The sequence below is a fragment of the Diabrotica undecimpunctata genome, chromosome 6 (genome assembly GCF_040954645.1).
Source record: "Diabrotica undecimpunctata isolate CICGRU chromosome 6, icDiaUnde3, whole genome shotgun sequence".
In the NCBI taxonomy this organism is placed as follows: Eukaryota; Metazoa; Arthropoda; class Insecta; order Coleoptera; family Chrysomelidae; genus Diabrotica; species Diabrotica undecimpunctata.
The window spans coordinates 93,653,807-93,679,710 of NC_092808.1; the positions used below are offsets into that span (position 1 = coordinate 93,653,807).

Consider the following 25,904-nt stretch of genomic DNA (forward strand, 5'->3'; position numbering starts at 1 on the left):
TCCAGATAATAAGATACTGAACTTTTTAAAAGCAACTAATTTCTGTAATAAAACAAGCTCATATTAAATTTAGTTTTGTAAATCTATTTTTATATATAATTTTATTGTTATCTACTATTTAATAACATTTTATCAAAACCTTTTAAAATACTGCTAATAACACTTAAACAACATATATTCTACACTGGCCTTCTGACTTTGTAATCATTTTGTGGTTACGGTTTTTGTAACCATAATAAATAAAAGTGGAATTATTTTATTATCTGACTTTAACAACATAGCTACAGAAGTCAAACCTTATAGGGTAACTTGGGGAGAGATAGTGAACAAAATTCTAAATAACCCAATTTTTCTTGTAACCACATTTATTAAGAAAACTGAACATGCAACGACATCGTCTGTTTATATAGTGCAACGAAGTCTTAAAGATGAAACAATATTTGATTCCTTAAAAATTATATTACACAACAAAAATATTTTATGATTCACCACCTCACCCATACTACTGTGGGTTAGTTGGTGAGTAATATATGGGTGAGATAGTAAACTGAAACATATGGTCAGCATTACATTTTTTTTTAATAAAGTAAGAATTTTCCACACATATCACAATTGCTTGCGTATCTCGTACAGTCTTCGTATAACCAACGCTGACACCGAGCACACTTTATCCAGACAATAACTTTTTTAGTACTTCCACCACATTCAATACAGTAGTCAGTATCGTTTTATTTAACTTCATCAACATCGTCATCATTCAGTTCTAGTTCACTTTCCCCATATGATGTGTCAGTTATATATAGTTTCGTTGTTTTGGTTTAGTTTTTGACTTCTTTCATGGTTGCTTTTTCTATCTTCCTGCGTGTCTATTGAACTTTTTCCTTTAGATTTTTATATTGGTCTTACTATTCAGAACCGAAGCTAAATTTCTTGACCTTTTGTGAACCGCTTCAATGCGAGGTAGGCTGGGTACTGGAGAAATGTTTTCCAATATTTTTTCTGGTGTTATCATTTGGGTTAGTTGAAACTAGCAGATCACTGCATGTCTAGGGTCTATCCGATTGTAGTGAGTCAGATGAAGGGATATTTGATGGTCCACGTTTAGGAGAAATATCTTTACTAGGTGCCTGATATGAAGTCGCTTGTTGTGCAATATTTGCAACCTTTCTGTTAGGTGCCTGATGAGAAGGATCTAGTTGTGGAATATTTGCAACCATTCTGGTAGGTACCATATGAGACGTTCCTGGTTAAGGATTATCCACTTGCGACTGAACATCTACTAAAAACGCACAGTCTGGAATGATATAAAGGTTAAATGGTACGATACCAGTAGAGCGACATTTGGAGATTACATTGCTTATAGTTGTAAGCATGTGACGATGGACCAAAAAATTCTTTTTTTAGGCAATTTTAACATTTTTTTAGGGACTCCAAAGAATATTGATGACATGTTTAAGCTTAAGTTCTTTTGACGTGACAACGTCTTAAATTAGGTTGTGGCTCGGAGTCATTTAAGAAAAAGTGTAACGCCCGCTCACGTCTGTTACAGTGAGTCACCGAACGAGAGAGAGGCCCGCCGGACCGGCGAATGCCTTGCGTCTCTCTCCCACTCAAATATGATCGGTCCGCTGCGCGCGGCACTAGAGAATTAGGCGCGTTTAATCGCTAAAGTTGAAAATCGTTGAAAGTATCGTCAGCTGTGTCTGTAGTGAAAATGTGGAGTGCTTACAGTGTCCTATTTTAGGGGGAACCACCAGTATCAGATATAATTTTAGGAAATTACCTAGGGACCTATATTCTTTTATAATATTGCTATGGATTTATCCATTTAATATTGAGCAATGATTGTAAACATTCTTTATAGTTTAAACTTCAATGAAAATTATTAACTGTGTCTAAAGACATATATGATATGAGGTATTTTACCCAAGAGTATTAAGTATAATGAATATACATAAAAACATAATTTTGTTTTCTTAGGATTTAACATTTTGTCAGCACATTATCTCAAATTCACACTTAAATCAATATGTTTTTACTATTAGGTCTGTTGAATGTTTGTTCTTTACACAAAATTTAGTCTATACTTCATATTTATTAAAGGCGGTAAAATATACATTACAATTCAGTTGTTTATAAACCACTTTCAAAGCATAAAGAACCTTTTAAGCTTTGTTTATATTATTTTGTGTATATTAATTGAGTTAATCGGAGTAGCCCACTTTGATACAAAAATACAGTCAATTTATGGATATTTCAAGGTGACAATCTAAAAAAAGCTGATTTTCTCCCATGCATTTTATTAGAAACACTTGAAATTTAAAAAAAATTTAAAAATCGTAAGATGTAAGACCTTAATCGTGAGATCGTGAGATTTGTCTTCAATTTGTGAGTAGATTCGTCATTTACAACAACTACAACAATAAAGGTAAATAATTGTACACTAATATTTCATTATCGTAAACTATGATTGATTGATTAATTGTTAGATTGACACAAAAGTTGAGAAACTGAGTTTATAGCGGCAATTCCTTGTTTCTATTGTGCAATTTAATAATATTCATATCAATAAATATTCTACCGAGAAAAAGACGTTGTCACGTAAAATCTTCGCCCGTAAAACCGACTTTACAGGCAACCGATTTTTTCTTCTTCTTCTTCTTTTTATATAGACATGACTCTGTCTGTTTTTCAGTGTCCCTCTAGTAAGTTTCTCGTTCTATCGTTTTCGTGGTCCTAAACTTAAGTTAAATGTTAATATTATAATCTGCAAAGAAAACATCAGTGTTATAGTAAGTAGTATTAACTTGGCTTACCATCTCTCCTCTTTTAGAGTTTACCATCTATCCCGTTTCTAAGGGATACGTACGTCAGTCAACTTTAAAATACAAGTATATTCAAAAATGATTACTTACCTCTTATTATTAATACCGATTTCTAGTATGTATAAACTTTCAAGTCCAAATATATTTTAACTCCTTCGAAATATTATTACTTTATTTTATATCAAACGACCAAATATTCAAGCACGTGTTGTTTCAATTACAATGTAGTCTATACTAAAGCCACAGCCAGAGTTTAATGCTAAAGGCATTCTTTAGCAATATACTGTGCTAAAGCATCATACATACCGCCAAAACTATATGAAAAAGACTACCTAATATAAATATAAGAGTAAAATATATTTAGGATAGGACATAATTTGTTAGTTGACCCAAGTTTAACGATAAAAAAAATATTCTTAATTTATTGATTCCAATACAATTAAAACGTTTTATACAGATTTCTTTATTAATAGAAATATGAATTAAGATGAAATAACATTAATAACTATTTTTTATTCTAATCGTAGTCGTGATAGTAAATATAAGTAAGACTAAAGTTGAAGATAACGGAGTTGACCCTAAAAATGAGTCATATGCGCGCTATTTTTTGAAAAACATAAATGAATAAATACTGTAATTATCGAAAGTTTATTCTTTTTAATATTCAATTTGGGTCACTAATAAAACTTGTACCTACCACTGAAATAAAATTGAAATTGTATCTGTTGTTCATAGAATGAGGACCTTAATTGATTTAAGTGTTAAAGCAAGTAATGGCTTTTTAAATACACGAATGATAAACCATATATCATTAAAGGTGTAAAGGTGTAGTGATGTACAGTCTATACTGATATTGTATTTTTAATTCGTGTAAAATTGTATGGTTCGCAGTAGACTATATTTGGATTTGAATTTAAATACGAATCTACCTTTTGCCGAGACAAGGAACTTAAATGTATAAAGAGAGGGTTGATCAAATAATACCTATAAGTTAAATCTACACATTTAAGTTAGATCATGTTAAGTTCAATACAAATGGGCGCTTAACTACCCTTTCACTCGATCTGAGAGGTATATTGTAGCTCATCTCTAGGTTAAAGTTGACCTTTCAGCCTAGCCTTTTAACAAAGTCTATTATAGCCAGGTGACACTTGTATGAACTCGTAGGTCTCTAGTTGATAATTTATTAAATATATTGAGCTTTATCCTATCTAACCCTGGGTAGTTGCACAAAATGTGTTGCTGTTCTCGTCATAAGCCTGACAGAATATGCAATTTACACTAAACTGTTATTCCTATTTTATTCATATGACCCAACTTTAGTTACTATTTTTGTATACCTCATATTAAGTCACTACTTTAACCATTCATGTACAACACTAAGGGATCGCCATTGCCATATTTACACGTTGGTGTATTTTTTTATCCATTTTCCGTGGTTGGATTTGATTTTCGCATATTCCGTTACTGTTACTTGTTCTATTATTTTCTCATTAACAACCAAATCATATATTTTTGGTCTTACAATCACTATCTTTTTTTATTGAAATTACCATGTTATATTAGAGCGCCATACAACAATTTTCATATAGGAGAAACTGCAAGACCACTCTATGTGACCACTCTAAGTAAACGAGCATGAAACATACATCAAAATCAAAGACTTCGACAAATCACAGATTTGCAAATATACCTGGGACAAGAGAGAATACAATAGAGAAATGCATCAATAGTCATGAAAGAAACAGACAAGAAAAGAGAGTAATCATCACAATTAATGAAGAAAAATGCTAAAAGAATACATTAGCAACAAGAACATACCAACATTAACGGATTAATGCCAGACACATCATCTACAATTAAACATAACAAATACATCACAAGTATACATAATTCATACACAACACACACTACATAGACACACAAAACATTCAGAATTTAATATCATCCTTAGGGTACAGGCTTAATCTCATATAAATATAATATTCAACTTTAACATGCCACAAGAGAACAGTTTCAGAACTTTTTATGTGGTGTACTACTTTGTGTTTTATACCAATGAAATCAATGTAACTCTGAAATTTTCACCACCACCTTCTTCAGGATCAATTTTTGTGAAACTTGTATACATCCTCGATTTTTCTTTCGTCATTTTTTCTTCTACTATTTCGAACCATTTTTGAATATCTGCCATATTTGGATGTCTTTATTATATCTCACTGTCCATTATTGCTACTAATTCTGCGAACTTCGCTGTTTCACTTAACATAGTTACTGACATAACGAACTTAATTTTTCGGAAATTAAACATTCTAAACTTTTTCAAAACGTCGGTCATACTAACGTTGTAAGAAACTTTTAACTATGCATAGATCGTAAACTAACAGAACATCCCAAAAGTGAAGTATGTCCCACTTAATTTAAGACAAATTGTGAATTTATAACAACCATGCTCCCAAAAAGTGTAATGAAGAATGCAAACGAATAACCATAGAAAAAAATGACGTGTATATGAAAATGATCAACACAAGGGCTAGGAGAAATGTTGAAGAATATCGAGTAAGAGAAGAGAAGCAAAACAAAAGCACAAACAGAAAAGGCGACAACAAATAATAAAGAGTTCGAAGTAATGGAAAAATTAAATAGAGAACAAGAACACAGAAAATTTTACAAACAAAACACAAAAAAAAAATTCAAGCCACAAGCGAACCAAGTCAAGGCTCATAATGGAATTCTTTTAAACGTCACAGTATAAGTACTGAAAAGGTGGCAAGAACACTTTAGTACACTACTTAATGGAGAAAGTAGAGCTGAACGTAGAGATAATATAGAACTAAAACAGGAAGGGACTGAGCTACCAACTTTGGAAAAAATGAATAAAGCACTTCAGTTTCTAGCCAGAAACAAGTCACCTGGAGCAGATAACCTACTTGCAGAAATATTAAAATGTGGCGGTCAAACATTTGTTACCCTCATTCACAAAACATTAATATAGTTATGGCAAGAACGCGTTTTACCAGAAGATTGGAATAATAGAAATATATTCCCTATACACAAAAAAGGATTCCAACTTTAGAGGGTTTTCCTTTTCTTACTACGACATACAAAATTTTCGCTCTGATACTTAACGAACGACTAGCACAGTATACTGACAATATAATAGGAAACTACCAAAGAGGCTTTTTGAAAAATAGATACAACTAACATTGATAACATATCATCCATCAGACAAATATTAGAAAGAACCACTGAGTACGACGTAGACTGACGTTATATCTTCGTAGACTTTAAGACAGCGTACGATACTGTTGACAGACAATTATTTTCGGCTATGATCAAATTTGGAATACCAAAAAAGGATTGGTAGAATTAACTAAAATTACAATGAGGAAAGTTGAGTGTAAAGTGCGGGTACAAGGGGATCTTTCAGAAACTTTAACAACTATCAAAGCGTTCAACTGTTCAACCTAGCATTAGAAAAAGATATGAGAGACGTTATAATATCGTGATCATTGAAAGAACCTAAACTGAAGCAGGTGAAGCTTTCATATGTATTAAAAACGCCGCAGAAAACATCGAAATTCTGATCAACATTCAGAAAACTAAATATATGCTGGCTACATGAAGAATGTAACAAAATAACTTAGAGGTGCAATACGAAACTATTGAAATGATTGAAGAATTCTGCTACTTAGGGTTACTGGTAGACTGCAAAAAGAACACATTTAAAGAAATAAAAAAAACAATATGCGTGGCTAACCGCTGTAATTTTGTCCTAGGCCAACTATGATCATGAAATATTTCAAGAGCAACAAAGTGCAAATTTTATAAAACAATAATACGCTCGATGCTTACTTACGGATCGAAGACATGAGTAATGACGACTCGAGATATGAAGAGTTACTAACGGGGGACCATATATAACGGAGTTAACGAACATTGTCTGTGGAAAAGGCGATATAATTTAGAACTGTATAGACCTTTTGGTAATACAGATATAGTGAAAATCATCAAAACAAACCGCCTAAGATGGGTGGGCCACGTTATCGGGATGGGTGAAACTGATCCCGCTAAAATAACCATGCTAAATAGGCCGGTCGAAAGAAGAAGAAGGGAGCGACCTACACTTAAATATCTGAACGATGCGCACGACTATTTTAAGGGAGATTCGAATAAGGGGATAAAGAATACACTTGACAGGGAAGGATGGAAGAGTATTTTAAGGCAGGCCAGGGCTCACGAAGGATGCAGCGCCAACTGATGATGATCATTAGAGCGCCATCTCTTCAATATCTGCAGTTTATCTTCATTTTCCGTCATTCTTAAGACAGCGTAATATATTTTCTTGGTTTTATTTTTTTCAATTCTATACCCTCTTATTTTATTTACTTCTTAGTGATTTAGTGCATGATTATACTTAATAATAAATACTCAACGAATTATCTTATTAAATGCCTGTTTCATAAGCAAATAGCTGCGACAGTTTTTCTTCCAGTTTCATGGTAAAATTATCTTTATATATGTTACCTATTGTCTCAACTAAATCTAGTAGTTAGTATTTCTTCTTGATTAATAAATGTATATTATCTCCAATTATATCGGTTTAAGAATCTATAAAGCAGCAATTAGACCTATATTAACATATACGGCGGAGACAAGACCTGACACCTAAAACGAGACGACTACTAGAAACAACAGAGATGAAAATACTCCGACGAATATCAGGGAAAAGTCTGTTGGATAGAGAGAGAAGCGAAAACATAAGAAGATCCTGCGATATAAAAGACATAAATGGATGGGTGACAAAACGGAAACAGGAGTGGAACGAACACATTAGTAGAATGGCAGAGGATAGGATAGTACGAATACCACGAAATAAGTCACCAAATGGATGAAGGAGTATTAGCAGACCAAGAAAAAGATGGTGCGATAATTTAAACAATTTAGGAGGCTACTATTGAAGAAAAAACAGGCTTTAAAGCCTACATACAAGAAAAAAGAAGCAGATCTCCAACGTCTTCTTTAACATTTAAGTACTTATATGAGACATGAGACACGTATGAGACTCACTTGTACTCATCCTTATTATTAAAACTGCGTTAATGCAAGATCTTCCGATCCGAAACAATTATTGTTTCTCTATGAGGTAATTTGCTCATTTTTTAAAGCTATTATTCTTATTTTTAATTTGAGTATTATGTTTATTAGGTCTTTCCTAACTTCTTTCTTGGAGCACATTTTCATAAATGCTCTACTCTATTTATTCGGTATTCCATTACTTGGCTAATGGTAAAAGTTTCGATGAATGGACAGATTGAATAGCTTAGAAGTCAATTACGACGTAAGTGCCTGTCAAAGGCTGCCATAAGAGCGGAGAGTTTTAAGGCTAATTCTCTGCCATGAGCAAAAAAAAATATTGCTCAAAGAACCGGTAAACAGCGATGACATGAAACATAAAAAACTTTTGCAGCAAACGAATAATATCAAGATTTAAACTGCAAACAATTTACGACGATTTATCAATGAGTCAACGTTTATGAAACGAAACAGAAAGAATAAAAGAAAATTTAACAAACAAAAATGCCTTGAATGAATCAGAAAAATAACGAAACATAAAATAATTCTTTAAGAATTAATAAAACATAAAACAATTAATTACATTAAATGCTACTAACAATTAAATAGTAATTAAATAATAATCTAAAAATCCATTTTATAGGTTGTTGGGTTTTTTAGTAAGTAGTAATCAAACTTAATATGTTTTAATAAATCTTTAGTGTTTTCTTTGTTACTGTAACTACCAATGCATGATAAACAGATTTGTACTAAACGAATAATAAATAAACAAAAATCTACTAAATATACAAATTAAAATACTCAGGGTGTCTTATATACAATTGTACAAAAATATTTTTACTAACTATTCACAACACAAAAGCTTAAGCGTTAATAAAAGTAAGTCTAAAATTTAAAAGCAGTTTATTACTCATTTACTCAACTCCTCAGTTGTTGTATTACTGGAAGTTCGTTTCAACTGGTTATTTGGTTTTATTAAGCCCGTATCGATTAGTGGTTCATGAACTACAGTATTTTCAAATTCTTTCTTAAATAACATCACATATGTCATTATGGATGCAGCACATATCCATTCTGTAACGCTGCTGATTAAATGTAATTCATAACCACCATCTTCGTATTTCCAGTGTAAATAACTAGTGCCTAAAACATGATAAATAATTTAAAATATTAGTTTTATGATCAATAAAATAGTAAACTAGTTGTAATCAATAAAATATATACGTAGTAAACATAGACAAGAAACCAAAGCTTCTGAAATCGTATTCTTAAGTTAAAGTTGATTTCGTGTAATCGATCGAACCAATAAAGTTGTCAAAGGAGAGTGTCTTAAAATACACTATTTTAAAATGTTTAATAAATGTCTGAATTGGCATTATGAGTGGAGCACATAAAATTAACCTATTAGAAGAATTTTTTCCATTTCCTGTTAATGAAAAACTAATTATTTAATTTGGAGTACGACAGGAATGTATTTTATCCCCTCTGCTACTCAACATTTATTCAGAATGTATGTTTAGTGAAGCTCTTGAAGGGTGCGACAAAGGACTATTAGTAAACGGTGTATGGCTTAATATCATTGGATACACAGATAGCAACTAATTTAACATAAGTCGAATGTCTCCTAAAACTTGACCACTGCAGTGGTCATGCGTACAGAGGTGCCACCTGCTTTGGCGACTATGAACGAAAACGATTTAATAATATCGTTTTCTCTCCTCTGGGCTATACGAAATGTGTAAAAGATTAAATCTTTTAGCAGGAGCTGTTATCGCTTTGTTGAATTATATATATATATATATATATATATATATATATATATATATATATATATATATAAATATATATATATATATATATATATACATTTGTAATTTATTTTATATAAGCCGTCAAAATATGCACTAACGTCAATGCCTGTAATTTGTCTCTAGTTCTGCCTCTAATTACTTGTTTACTTTAGGACATGACGTATTTTGTCTTTTTTGAGAAAGACAAACGCTGAGTAATATTCGCACTCTTGCTAAATGACGGTATCATTCTGTATCTTACTATCTAGGGACCCCATTAAATATTTGAGAAAAAGACAATTTCTTTAATACCTTTTATAGATCTCTGTACATTATGTAGTTATCTATGTATTACCAAATTTAACTACCTAGACTATCCATTATCCAAATCTAACAATAGAGTTTTTTCACAGAGTATAAATCATTACTTTTAATTGAAAACAATAGTATTCCATTTGCGTTAATTGCTAATTTATTACTTTTTTCCGTCTGAGTCATTAGTCAAAAAATAAGGCTAATTTATATAATTGAATTTATATCCATATACGTTACCTTTGAACTTAGAGTAGGAAATCATCGCACAAACAAAAAATATTATAAACGTTATAACTGATAAAGCTGAGATCACAATCCTTATTTTTGTCAACACCATTTGTCCAATTACGGGAGTGATTGCTAAATAAATACTTGTCTGAAAAATAAATATGAAGTTAAATACATAATATGTTTATATATATATATATATATATATATATATATATATATATATATATATATATATGTATATATATATATATATATATATATATATATATATATATATATATGAATAAGAAAAAAGAAGTACTTGTGACTCGTTTGGAACAAATATATAACTGTTTTGGATGGGTTGGAGTCAATAAAAGGGCTATTGGTTAAGTATTTTTTTATATTCTCGAGCTTTCAATTGTGTTTACAATTATTATCAAGAGCTAAAAAAGACAAAATACTTACAAGGTTGAACTAAAAAGAAAAAACAATTTTTGTTAACTTACCAAATAAAAATTAGTTTGGTAAGCAAAAATTACTGCTAATACATCTTCAAAACATTTAATAAAAAAATGTTTTAATCTAATAAATGTTTCTCCGAAAATTTTTATAATTTTGAAAACATTTTTTTAATACAAAAATAATTGAATTTATAAATAAGTTCAAATAGCAACCAACCTACAAATAGCCTCAATGTCATAAATGCCAACATAAATTTTTTATTTTTGACAATTATATTGCCAAAAGTAAAATTTAAAAATTTGTTTGTTACTAAAAAAAAAAAAAGAATGTTTAAACGAAATTTAGATTTAGATTTAGGACTATAATTATATATATATATATATATATATATATATATATATATATATATATATATATATATATATGCATATATATATATATATATATATATATAATTATAGTTTATACATATGGTATGTATAATTGTAGATGATGTCTCTGCTGCTTTCTATTAATCCGCTAATGTTGGTATGTTCTTGTTGCCGACTTCTTTTTCTATTGGCAACCAGAGCTTACTACATTCTGCTAATGGATTTGCTACATATTTTTCTTTTACATTAGACACAGACGCAATAAAGATAAAAATCAAAGAGCTGTTTCTTTAACTTTTCTCTTTATCATGTCTGTGTCTAATGAAGATATAGAGAAATTCAGTCTCTAGCCAGAAAAACAAGTCACCCGGAGCAGACAATTTATCCAAAAATATTTAAATGTTGCGGTCAAATATTTGTAATCCTCTTTCATAAACTAATAATACAGGTATGGCAAGAACGAACTTTACCAAAAGATTGGAATACTGAAATTATATTCCCTATAAACAAAAAAAAAACCTGCTTAACTATTCCAACTTTAGAGGGATTTTCTTTCTTAGTACGGCATACAAAATTGTGTCCCTAATACTTAACGAAAGTGTTGGTTTTTTCACAAAAAGATCTATCATTGATCGCATATCATACACCAGACAAATATTAGAAAAAACGACGGAGTATGACCTAAACTGCCATTACATCTTCGTAGATTTTAAAGCAGCGTACGACCCTTTTGACTGATTAAAAGTTTGTTTGGCTATGATCAAGTTTGGAATACTAAAAGGACTGTTAGCATTAATTAAAATCGCAATGAGGAATGTTGAATGTAAAGTGAGGGTACAAGGAAATCTTTCAGAACCATTTACAACTAACAGAGAACTCCGCCAGGGATATGCGCTATCATGCACGATGTTCAACCTAGCGTTAGAAAAACTTATAAGAGACTCAATATAAACTTAAAGAGTAGGATATATACACGTAGTATATGAATATTGGTATATGCTGATAATATCGTGATCATAGGAAGAACCCAAAATGAAGCAGTTGAATCACACACACGTATCACGTAACGCCGCAGAAAACATCGTAATTCTGATTAACCCCAAAAAACTAAATATATGCCGGCTACTTCAAGAATGTAACGAAATAACAGAGGTGCAACACAAAACTATAGAAACGATGGAAGAATACTGCTACTTAGGGTCGGTGGTAAACTGCAACAACAACACATCCAAAGAAATATTAAAAACAATATGCGTGACTAACCGCTGTTATTTTGGCCTTAACCCTCAGATAAGAGCGAGAAATATGTCAAGATTAATAATACGCACAGTGCTTACTTACGTATCGGAAACATAAGCAATCGCGACTTGAGATAAAGAGTTACTACTAGATCGCGGAGTTCAACAAAGTTAACGAAAGGCTGTAGCGCCAAATGATGATGATAAAATTTTCTCAAAATCCATTAACAATGTTCTTTTACACTCTTTATTGGTGAACAATTATCGTTTACGATTGTACATAACTTGTTAGGATCTTTCTTTCCAAAACAAAATTATCCTGCTCGAACTAATAAATTCAACAAACCAAATTATCCATTTCCTTCTTCCTTGGGGATTGGCGCTTACTATTTTTGTTCTAATTCTTCTCCCTCCTTTGGCCACAACTTACTTCCGATATTCCGATATTCATTATAATACTTTTACGATTGGGTATTGTTAAAAACCACTAGCGGCACATACTTTGACACACTAGCGACACATTTCCAGAAATAAATTCGAGTTACAGAAATATAACAAAAAAATTCCTATTTATTGCTTGCAGTTAATCTTAAATTACATGCGTTCATTATAATGCGCGAAAAGATAAATAAAAATATAATAATTTATTTAGCTTTAAATACAGCTGCAGTTAATTATGCTTGAAAATATAACCTAGATAATTGGCAAACGACAAACATTCCACTTTTACAGATCTTCTAATTTTATCCTGGATAAAAGTTTAATTTATATTTAAATTTTTCGTTTTAACTCATTGAAATACGAGTATCTATGATATTAAGTAAATGTATTGCATTCGTACGTATTACTTGCGGGTTCCATATATGATTTATATAACTAAGATGTAACAGACTTACGTATTTAAAACAAAATCAGTATACCAAGCCTAATATCGATACTTGATATGAAAAACATTGTAACTCACTTCCGCTTAGTTTAGAGGAGATCGATTTTAAAAAAATTCCACATTTTATTTATTTACTTCGATAGCTTTTATATTTTTTGTAGTTTTCTTAATCCATATTCTATAACCTTTCCATATCTTTTCACTTTCACTTATAACATTCTTGTTAAAATTACTGGTCCTGATTTAGGCCGAGTTACAATACCAAGTTTTTTTAAGAATTTTAGGAGAAAATCATTGTGAGTGGTTTATACAATATTTCAACAAAGTATGTTTCTTTAATTAGGTGCATGTAAATGGTAACTAATTAGTAAATATAAAAATAAAGAGATTGATATAAGTTTTTTTTATTGATTCTACTTAAAACGTGATTTTTTACTTAAACAAGTATCTAAGAGTTCACATCATGCATACTAACAAGAAGTAAATAAAATTATATATGTTAGATTTATTTATTACAAAATTAACATTTACAAATTATAAAACAGTTACAATATTTTATTCAAAAAAAAAACAAAATTAACCAGTAGCAAACTTTTATTCAGAGTCATCATCCGAATATTGCGTTTGTTAAGAGTGGGGAAGATTAAAAAAACTTCAATATTGCTCTGGTAAGATTTATTTGAACACAAAGCAACAAAATCTCTATATTTTGAAGTTGTTATGGGAAGTAGTCCATTACATGCTAAAGAAATTTATAGTTCCCATAAATCTTGTATAGTTTTATTCCCAGATTTGGTAGCCCTTTTGCTCAATTTTGGTTTGAATTCTAGGTTTATAAACGATAATTGATCATAAACAAGATTATACTAAAGACTGCTAACATGTGGTTGTTCTTTACATATTTTTATGTATTGTACTTTCTAGCAGAAAAGTTAACGTTTATCTATGTCTAAATCTCAATTCTGTATTATGTTTAACATTGATTTAAAGTCCAAAATATCATTTTGACTTAGTTATTTTAAATCTTATGATTTTGCTGTGACTTTAGCACACCTTATCAGTGTATAACACTATTGTGGAATTAATTGATTCCTTTTTCTTCGCTCAATAAGGGCATGCATTAAATCACCTTCAGATTGAAAGTGACCCACCTCAAAAAACGTGTATGTAATATTAATATTTATAACCTTAGCTGCATAAATATACATTAAAAATAATATTTGATTTCGATTTTCTCCTCCACAAGAATCTGAATAAAATCTAAACTCTAATGCTTTACCAGCAACTTTTCTCTTAATATAATCAATACCGAACTACTTATTTCATTAGGCTCCTTTTTACCTGTGGTTTCATCCCGTGTATAACAATAACCTTCCGCAGATCCAATACCAAAGATAGTAAAATTATATCCTCCCTATATAGTCCTCCCCTGTAATCTCCATTAGTCTCTATTCTGGGCGATCTGCATCCAGTCCTTTCCTGCTGTTCTTTAACCTTATCTTGGCAAACCAAAAAAAAAATATGAAAACTGTGTTTTCTTTCTATTAATGCCCTTCTAGAACTATTTAAAAATTTATGGAATAGATATTTCACCTTTAATTTATCACTAGTACCAAATTTGACTTTTTTTTAAATTTGTTACAAAAATGTTTGACATTTTTTCGTAGTTTAATAAACAAAAAAACAACTAAAACGTACACTCACTATTTATAGGACAATTGTATAATATAAAATAATCACCAAACTAAAAAATACATTATTTCTTATAAAAAAATATAAGTTTGTAAAAACAGTCAAAACAAAGAACAGAGAAATCTTCTCAAAAATGCAAAAAAAATTTATTTAAATCAGTGTTGTTAACAAATTACAAGATTGTTTTTAATTAAAAATATGTTGTATTAAATGTCTTCTAACCACATTTTCTGCATTGCCTCTTAAAGGAATTTCATCTTCAATGTTTTCTGCAAAAGGTTCTTCCTCCCATTCATCTCCTTCTGCAATAGCAATATTATGTAAAACAGATGTTGCAACAATGACTCTTCCTATGTTATTAAGTGCTATTTGCATTCCTGTAGCTAAAACTGGAAATCTTCTTTTCAAAACACCATTCAACCTTTCTATAACATTTCTGGTTTTTATGTGGGCATTTTGATAACGTTCTTCAGCTTCAGACGTAGTTTGACTAAGTGGAGTTAATAAAAAATGTGTGCATGTGTAACCACTATCCCCAAGTAAATAACAATTAGGATATTCACCAGCTTCAAATTGGGCTCTCAATAATCTGGAGTTATATATTGTACTGTCATGTACACTACCTGGCCATCTAGTAACTATATCTATGATACGTAACTTGGAATTACATACAATTTGTACATTAATGGAAAACCACCCCTTTCTGTTACGATATAGTTCAGAGTTTTCTCCGCCAGGAAAATTAATTCGAATGTGAGTACAATCTATAGCTCCTATCACTCCTGGGAAGTTTGCCAGTGTATAAAATCCTTGCTTTGTCGTAGCTATATCTCTGGGATTTTTAGGCATGGTTATGTACTCTTCACGAAGAAGTGCTATATGATGACCCACTCGATGAACAATTCTACAGACTGTACTTTTATTTATCTCTACAAGATCACCAAGAACTTGTTGAAAGCAACCAGTTGCATAATACCTTAATGGTATTAAAATTTGATTTAATGGAGACACAGGATTATTCCTTCCTGTCCTATAACTTAAATGTTCATGAAAACGTTCTAAAAGAACCAACACTGTTTTCTTGCTTACTCGATATCTAAAAATAAATAAAATGCATTTCCAGTCATTCAGATAAATAATGATACATATACCTTGCTTTAAATTCAACTTCATTATATTTATTATAGAAATCATTGCGATCTCTTATATATCTTATATTTGGTAACATATGCATTATATCTTCCAAATCGTAAGAAGATGAACTCGACGACGACGATGGTGATAAATCCATTTTTTTTTAATTATAATCTATAATACTTTAAATAAAATCTTTGCGAAAAACACCATAAACGGGCAATCCAAATCAAAAAATCAATCGTTTATTTGTTGGTGCAACTGAACATTAAACTTGCTTTAATGATAAAACAATGATACCTCTGATCGGGGTGTATTTAATATATTTTACAAATCAAAGCAAGTAGTTACAACCGTTTCTGTTTTCTTTATCACGATTTTTGGCTTCGTGTACAACACATTTGTTTTCAATATGCAAAGCACATTGCTTTTCTATTTAGTCTTTCTCTGCTTTAGTGCTGTGTAGATTACAAGTAAGACACTGATCTTTTTTCGGAGCAAAAAAACGATATTAAACTTAGTATTGAATATGTGTCTGTAATGACTTTTGGTGGCTGGCTTATCGCATGAGTGATTCTCTAAAATCCATTCGTTATACAGTGAATATAATTTTGGAAACGTTAAAGACTCTTATACTATATATACTAACTTATATCTTAGTTGTCCTTTGCCTTACGTAGTGAGATTCTTTTGCTGAAATAGAGTTTATATGCACACCAATAGAATTTTAAATATTTTTGTCTACAACATGTTTTGTTCTTATGGTGACCACGTATATCTCCAGGTATATGCCCTATTAAAATAACATATCTGTTATTTCAAAAGTGTCCAAAACCGTTTTTTAAGTCGGTGTGCTCAAAACTTGGAGTCGGTGTTCTGCTCAATGCAAATTATATTCGTATGTCCAGTTTCTTCTGGACTCTTTTAACTTTGAAACCTTTCTCTCTTGTCTAAGAATATATTTACATAAATATTCGCTCTGTTTGTCATGATCAGCCATTGCCCAAAAATAATTAAATAAACTGAGTTTATCTTTTTCAGAAAATTTCGATTTACATTTTCTGATACATGTATTTTTACATCCCGGTCACAATTCTATCATTTTTGTTAATTTTACAGTTTTGCTATTATATTCTTGACCAGAGGTCCTCAGTTTCTACAAGACATTCATTTTTCAAAGACTTGGATCCCTTTGCCTCTTCTTTCCAAGATTTTTCTTCTTTGGTGCATGTAGAAGTTGCCGCTGTGGAGGTATCTTCAGTGTGCAATCTACTGTGAATATGATTCATCAAAATAATATTTGCGTCTACTTTAAAAGTATAGTATTATAGCATGTTTTTGTTTCTAGTTTTTATGGGGTCTTAAACTAGCACTAATAATTTTAAACCAGTCTTTTATCATAAAATACAATATGTTTATTTTAATTACTATTTAAATGGGAATACGTCACAATTAAAGGTTAAAGTACGTTTATTGACGTTTCAATTTCCACTTCGAAAATCGTTCTCAAAATACAAACATTAGTAAATTAAACAAATTTTGTTTTTTTGTTACTTGGTGAAAAATTCTTCTAATAATTTAATTTTTTCTGACTTATTTATATTGACAATTCAGACAAACATACATTTTAAAGTAGACAACTTTAAAATGATATTGCCAATATTTTTGCGTTGCGTTCCTGGGACGACTTTATTTAGATAGTTCATTCGATGAACTATAGAAAAATCTTCTGTTAGTGATTCCATAGTAAATTATGAGAGGAAAACCAGGAAAAAAACCTCATAATACTATCCCGACATGGTAAGTATTATTGTATGTATATATGTATCCTCTATATGTTACCGACTTACTAATACTGGTATTTTCCTTTTAATAACTTCCTCTTTTTCTGGTTACCCATATGAACGTAGAACTGTTCACCAAAAAAGACAAGAGAAACATTTGTTTTACACTTTCACAATTAGACTAATTGTGGACTTTAAATTTTATTTAAAGGAAGACATATTTATCTAAAAGATTAAAACGGTGCAAATAGAATTCCAAAAAAGGCAGGAGAAAAAATGCTAAAGACAACCGACCAGATCGTTGGAACAATTTTCAATATGTTGGGACAACTTTCACGAGAATATGAGTTCTGGAATGAATCCATTCTTAGAGAACCAATAAAGGCTCATAAAATGGTTCTTTCGGCTTGTAGCCCTTATTTGAAAGAACTTTTTAAATCAAATCCCTGTCGACATCTTATAGTATTATGAAAGGCGTAATTAACGAAGGTTTAAGTGATTTGTTACAATTTATGTACCAAGGAGAAGTACAAGTTAGAAAAAAATTTAACTACCTTCATTAATACTGATGAGATGGAAAAGGTTCAACCGATAAGATCGTGGAAGTTCCTGTTGACAAACATATTCCACGTGTAGAGGATTATAAGCCAGTTTGTTTACCTAGACCAAACAACAAAGGAAGGGAAAACATAATAACGATACTTTGCAAGAACAGTAGGTAACCCTATCCCACACAGGAATTGCCGAAGCGGAACATATACTCCACAGGGTAAACGAAAAAATTGCAATAATTGCAATAATAAAGCGTAATGGATAAAGAGATGATATGTTTAAGTCAATAATAAAAGCAAGAAATTTACCACTTTAGCAAAGGAGATTACAAGTGCTAAGGTTGAATTGAACTTGTCCGAATAGAAACTTAAAGAATGTACGATATGAAAAAAATGTATAAAATTGGAAGAAGAAATGTACCAATTTCGACAGAAGGAAAGAACATATGAACAACAAATGCAAAAATACAAATGAATGTGACAGTTATGACAGTTAAGACGTGAAATGTTAGAAACTTACTTACTATCGAGACAGAAAGTAGCACAAGACATAGAGAGTAGATGGCAACAAGTCAGAGAGACCATTTAACAAGCAGCCGAATTATCACTACCAAAACCCTCGCAAAGAAGACAAAAATGTAAATAACAAAGTCAGGAAACTTCTACCAAAAAATAAAAAGAGAACGAAGTCAATATAAAACCCCACTGAAATATAAAACAAGCAATAAAACAAATTTTAAAAAGATAGAGGGAATATCGGAAATGTATATTAATGGAATGATTATTATTGCAAGTTTTTTGAGTAGCACCAATTTTGTTTGAGGATTGGTAGGATTGTTTGATTTATTGAGAAAGTGTTAAGAAAGCATATCGCTCATTTGTTGGTCATCTGCAATAACGTTTTCCTGAATGATGAGACCTGGAATTTTGTATGATGTGTAATGTCTTTTCATTCTCTTTATTTTTTACCATACTTAAGTCGGGGGGTATTTTTGGTAATTTATAGTACACTGATTAAATGAATTTTGTTTACTGTTTTTTATTATGCATTTTGTTTTTGCTCTAAACCTTTTGAAATCTATTAAGTCAGCTATAGTGCGAGATTTTCGGAATTTATTTAAAGCTCTTTTGCTTTCTTAAATTGACGCTTTACATGAGTCATTCCACCAGAGAATGTGTTTTTTAGTTGGGTTAATCTTTTATTTACCGATACACTCCCCTGCGGAAGAGACTATTTAAGGGTTAAGTTGTTTTATATCTTCATCTATGTTATTTTGATATTTAAGTATATCTGTGCATTCCTTTACAGTTAGTTTGAATGAAATCCCTTTACAGTTAGTTTTAGAAAATGATTGCTATCGAATAAGCTCTCTAGAGTGTGCCAAGTTAGTAATGGGTGTATTTTGGGACACATAAGCTTTAATGTATTGATGAAAAGCTTGCTGACTGAATATGGAAGTATGTACTAATTTCTGTGTTTAATAAGTTAATATCAGTATTATTAATGAAATCTTCGATTATTTTACCTCTACCATATGTATTATGGAGCTCCACATAGTCTTGTGTGCATTAAAATCTCCAACCACAATAAATGGGCCAGAAATTTGAGATATTAAATTTTCTATTTTCTATTAATTTTCTGTGCTTGTCAATGTATAATTAGGAGAAATGTATAGGCTACATATTGTAATTTGTTCTGGACAACATGCTGTTATAGCAACAGCTTCTAATGCAGTGTTTAGGTGGAGTTTACAGTGAAAGATTTCAGTAGATGTTCCTGTGCTAGCACGTCGGTGTGTAGTTCTGATATGGTGATAACTAACAAAGTTTTTTAGGTGAGAGTTATGTGCTTCTGTAAAGTTTGTTTCTTGTAGATAAATAAAGTCAGGATTGGTTTTGAAAATAAGTTGTTGTATGCGTGCCAGGTGAGGATAGAATCAATCGCAGTGCCATTGAATAATTGTTAACTTGTTAATAAAAGGATTTTTTAAGCGTCTGTGAGTTTTGTGATGTGTCAGAGATTTACTCATCATCAGTTGTTTCGTGTGAAACGCCAAGATTAGGTAATTTTGTAGAATCATCCATTAAGAGTTCAGTTTTGTCTTTAAATTTTTTTATAAGACGAGTTAATCTATTTAATAATTGTGAAGTTTTTTTTTATGAAGTTCGTGTATAATTGGTTTTGCCATTTGGCAATTACAATTTGACCGTTACTGTTTTATTTTTGGTTTGTAGTTTAGAAAACCCGGCTTGGATTTTAGTTTGCTCACTATGAATAGCTTTTTTAGTTATACTAGTTCTGTTGCTAGGAGTAGAAAGTTCTGAGTGTGTTCGTTTATATTGTATTTGTGTATCTGTCCCAAATTGACTTGTGACAGTGTACAGTGTTATTTTCTTGTATTTTTTCAATAGACGTGAATTCAGCTCTTAAAGGGGAGGAAGGAATTGGATGGAAGAAGTACTTTCTGGTGAATTTGTGTAACTTGAAGCAACATGCCCTGATTTTTTACAAAAAAAACATTCTATTGTGTCTGTTGAAAGAAAGATACGTTTTCATTATCTTCAAAAGAGATCACAAGAGAGGTTTGAAGCTCAAAAGTTTTGGAGGGGGGAAACACATAAACTTGTCTTCCAAACTTTTTGTATAAGAAACCAGTTTACGTATGTTTAAAGTTAGAGAGCCGATTTGTATGGTAGCATGAGATTTTATAAGTTTATCTACTATTTTTTTTTCTTAGTTAAATATATACAGACTCTATTGTTGGAGTTTTCGGAGGCAAAGCAGTTGTTCCTGGGTTCGATAATATCACCAATTGCTTCCACATAATCAAACAATTTAAGGCTGTCTTCCGCATGGAGTATGATTTCTTTTTCTTTCTTTGGGTAGGTTGGTTTCGGTGATGTTTTTGCTGCTGTTGCGTATTGAAGTTGAAGTGTTTTTGTTTGGTGTATGTTGGATGTTGCGGATTGTTGAATCTTGTGACATTGTTGTGGAGGGGGACAGTCGGTTTGTTGGTATTTTCCGTGGTTCTGTTATACATATAAGCTGCACGTCAATTGTTGGTATTAACTGACAATTTTATTTTAGATGAACTCAATTTCTAGCCTATAGGGCCGGAAAATTATTTGTACTAACTGTTTTTTATACAATAACGTTTTAAATCACAATTTACTTTAAAAGTCATAACACTAGAAGTTGCAAACAGAAAGAATAATAATTCATGCAATTAGCAACTATATTTGCCAGTAATAAATTGTTTTAAACCAATTAGGGCTTTTATTCAGTAGATATCAAATTAGTTCCTTTAGGCCTCCTTCATAAATCCTGTCACTTTCCTAAAAAAGTTTTTATCTCGTCTCGGTCATACTAAATATATATCATACTAAACTGCTATGTATCTTAAAATATGTATATTAAAAAAACTTTATCACTATCAGTTCTTACAGCCTTCTACACCTATGGGGTTAACGAAGACCAATATAAATTGATATGTGCCAAATAATGTACCTTAATCGATCAGTGCCATTCATTACAATAGTGATAACATAACGCTGATAAAAATAATAAGTATTAACAGTAATCTATTAAAATTAAACTTAATATCATGCAAATAAACATAAAGCTAAAGGACTTAATGAGAAGAGTTAAGAAAGTCTGCAAAATTTTAAAAACAGAAATTTTTCCAAAAACGATGCGACAATGGTCAGAATTCAGCTCTGCAGGGCAGCTGAAGTTAAATGAGTAATTCCAACCGTGATTATATCTATTCATTATATAGACTTCATCGCCTCAGACAAAACTTCAGGCAGAAACAATTCCAAACTAGGGACTATGAATCTGGAAAAAATGGTCTATTATCGAGAATTTCTCTACTGATTACATTTCTAGTTAAATCTATTTTTGATCCATATTTCTTTAGACACGACAAGTTGTAAATATAACACTAGTTGTTAAAAAAATATTCTAGAACGTTATAGCCTGAATGCTACGCTGATCTAGGCAATCAGACACATTGCATTTTTAGCTGAAAAGAAAACGAAAAATGCTGCCAATACCAATGCCATTTTAGGAGAGACGACACCAGTAAAAGTGATAGCTTGGATGCATTAAAATAAATTAAAAACAAACGGACAACGTAGATTATTTTTTTAATTATTGGCTTTGGATGGCTTTCGGCCTTTACCCAAATGACTAAACTGATATAGACAGCTGCAGAAAATGCCTGAAGTAGATGGTCAAAGAAGATAGAATTACTGGACTAGAAAAAAACTGGGTAGACCAAGACGGTCATGGAGATAGGATGTTGAAGATGCAATGACCGCCAGAGATTTAAACACTGAAGATTGCTTCGACAGAAAACGCTGGAAATTAGGATGCGAGAAACGGCGCCTAGAAAACACGCCTATTATATGGTTTGGAGTATATCTAAATCTACTCATTATTTTAGCCTTTCTAACTTTTTTACTCCAGTGGGGTTTAAATCCCTATTTAATCCACGTTTGTGAAGACTCCTAACCCTTTAAGTAACGAGCCTAAGGTTGGCCTATTTCTTACTCCCGCTTATACTATTAGTAATTTACTCCAATTTTCAAATAAACAAAAATAAATTTTGTTTATTACAATTTTGGTCAAAACAACTCATAAATACTTCTATATCATATTCATGATACACTACATAATACACAATTTACCAACTCATAGTGTTGATATAAACTTCCACCATAGTAGAAAAACACCAGAAAGACTACATATACAAGGACAAAACGTAAAAACTAATCAAAAAAATATTTTAAGTACCATCTGAAAATACGTTGTTTGCCTCACAAACGACGCGCAAATTGGTTTCGCACGAAAACACAATTATGCCCTCTCTTGTCGGTAGTGTATGGGATATCTGTTTCTGTGACGGCTATCGATTGTTGTGAGCATCACAAATATTGCGACAACCCTTTCCAACGGCTCATGTTTCTTTGTTTGAATATAAATGTTGTTGCTGTTTCATTAGATTATGAAACAAATTATTTTGTCTATATAGACTAGAGAACTAAGGATTTTTTAGTAACATTCGTTGATAAAGGTATCTAACAACTGCTTTTTATAAATTTGATGATAACAATACGTAATAAAGAAAATATGTAAAAGATTAAATGTCATTTTAACTTAAAAACAATATATAAACAAGGTAAGATCGCTTTGATTTTAAATACTAAGGGTGAAGACCGCTAAATTATATGGAAAAGTGACACCATTTACTAAAAAAGCATAGAAAATCCTTTAAAATAAAGGATTAAATTAAAGTCATAAAGGGTTTGCAAAGTTATTTTTATTAGTTTGTTGCTTAATTATTGCAAAAATAATTTCAAAAGTTGATTTTTTCAAAAATTATTAGTAACTTTTCTAAAGATGCACAGAAAACTTTGATTTTGTTTAAGAATAAAAACAATCTCACAAATATTTAGCTTTAAAAATTTCAAGAAGTTTCACTTAATAGTTATTGCAAAATTAAAATGGTTTATCCCAAAAAGCTTTTATCTACAACATTAATATGCGTAAAATATTAGGTCTACATGAATACTGAAAGCAACAGATTAAAAAAAGATGTAACGAGTCCGTCACTTCAATAATTCTTTAATCACTTTTAAATAAAATTTTTAAATCCATATCCCATTAATATTTCTTAATTTTTAATTTCCAAGTTGGTATTAAACACCGACTCTCAGCGGCAGTTTTGGCAGACATGCTTATCCGACTAACATTTAGCTCTCACTCTGGTTTGAATTTTTGGGAAGAGAAGTTTGGTTAACTAAAAAGTAGGCGGTTTGGAGGAGTGCTAAATTTGCTTTAAGAATAGTATTAAGTTAGTAGTATATAGTTGTTTTGTTGTGTATACAATTTAATTTATAGCCACTCTGAGCCAGTAAGTGGGTCCAATTATCAATAAAAAGTATAAAAACCATCAGCCATTTTGATTTCTAAAATATTTTCTTTCTTTTTTATCTATTATCTATTAAGACTATCTATAAAAATATTCTGTCTCATACCATTCTTTAATATTCTAAAATATATCCATATCTTCTATTTGCTTTTTGTTAAAATTATCTATTTAATCAATCCATTTTACATAAAATATTGTCAAACCATGCAAAGGTCACATTATTTAAAAAAAATTTAAGTTTTTTGCTTTCATACAAGCTTCCCAGTAACTTTTTATACTATCTTTCAAGGTTAATAAACCTTGTGTTTTCTCCTACTTTTTATTAAGAGTAAGAAGGAACTCTAACACAAACGTTCTTTTTAGCCTACTAAAGGAGTTAAAATCCAGGTCAAGGATTCCTTATTTTTATTATTTTTTTTTTTGGGTTTATAAGAAAAAAAAAGAATTAAGTTTTGCATTTGCACCTTTGTCCGTAGCCCTTAGCTGTTACATCTTGGACATCCACCAGCTCGTTGTACATGGTTTTTGTTTTTGTCCATTTTGTTCATTGTTAGACCAACTTCAGTGCTAGCTGCATTTAGGTCGCTTATAAGTTCTTGTAGTTCTGCAGGATTATTACCAATCAGAATGATGTCGTCTGCAAATCTTAGATGGCTGAGGTATTCTTCATCAATGGATATTCCTTTGTTCTGCCAGTTCCCGAGCGATTATTCTTCTCTAAATCAAAATTCTTCAAATCATTTGAAAATACTTTTTTGTTCCTCTACAAAATTTTGCTTGCGAATATTTATATGTCTATTCCACGATTACGGTTGTTTTAAAGTTTAAATGCTTAGTTCACCTTCCTTTGGTTTGCACTTTGCACTTCTAGTTTTTCAAAAATGCATAAACTATGATACATGATAATAAATGCGTTCATTGTTATATATTACACTTCTAAAAATATCTATTGACGACTTATGTCGAATATTTTCAAATTTTTTTAAGGAAAAATGCGGAATCAATATTGATGATTGATGGTCAAGCACTCCAAGATTGTAATGATGATATAAAAAAACATGTATATAAAAACATACAAAAATATATAGAGAAAATATATATAAACATTTATAGAGAAAGCGTATAGTAATACTTTGAATGTTAAAAGGACTTAAAGAGAATCAGAAAAAATCGATTTGAAGATGTATACAACACATAAAATATATAACCATTGATATAGACTTAAATTTATATAGATATAGATAATATAGAATTAAATAAAAAAAGGAAAGCTTATAATACTCGTCGTTTACCTTCTGACAATGTGCAATTCTATTAATAAATTCGTGAGTCACTGACTCCAAGACTTCTCCAGGTATTAGTTTACATACATTTATCAATAATGCTTTGTTTCAAATCGTGCAAATATGTTGATCGCCTAATGTGAGCACGTAATTTTAGATATCACCAAAGAAAAAAATCTAACGAATTAAGGTCTGATTGTAACCCCAAAATGACCCTAAGGTTATACACAAGGGTTATTAGACCCATGATAACCTATTGCTCGGTGACGTGGTGGACAGAGACGCAGCAAGTGGGAGCAATAAGGCTGCTAGGTAATACACAAAGGCTAGCATGCCTGTGTATTACGT

The 25,904-nt window shown here is 30.8% G+C and overlaps 1 protein-coding gene across 1 annotated transcript in view; it reads right to left on the bottom strand.

Annotated features, from left to right (window-relative positions):
* The window catches only part of LOC140443563 (DNA damage-regulated autophagy modulator protein 2-like), a 77,999-nt gene that overhangs the window by 8,499 nt on the left and 43,596 nt on the right, over positions 1-25,904 (bottom strand). Inside the window, exons 4-5 of the mRNA XM_072534893.1 lie at positions 10,244-10,382; positions 8,825-9,044 (exon numbers count right to left, since the gene is read on the bottom strand). Of these exons, the coding sequence (XP_072390994.1) occupies positions 8,825-9,044; positions 10,244-10,382 (359 nt within the window). The remainder of the gene's footprint in view (positions 1-8,824; positions 9,045-10,243; positions 10,383-25,904) is intronic.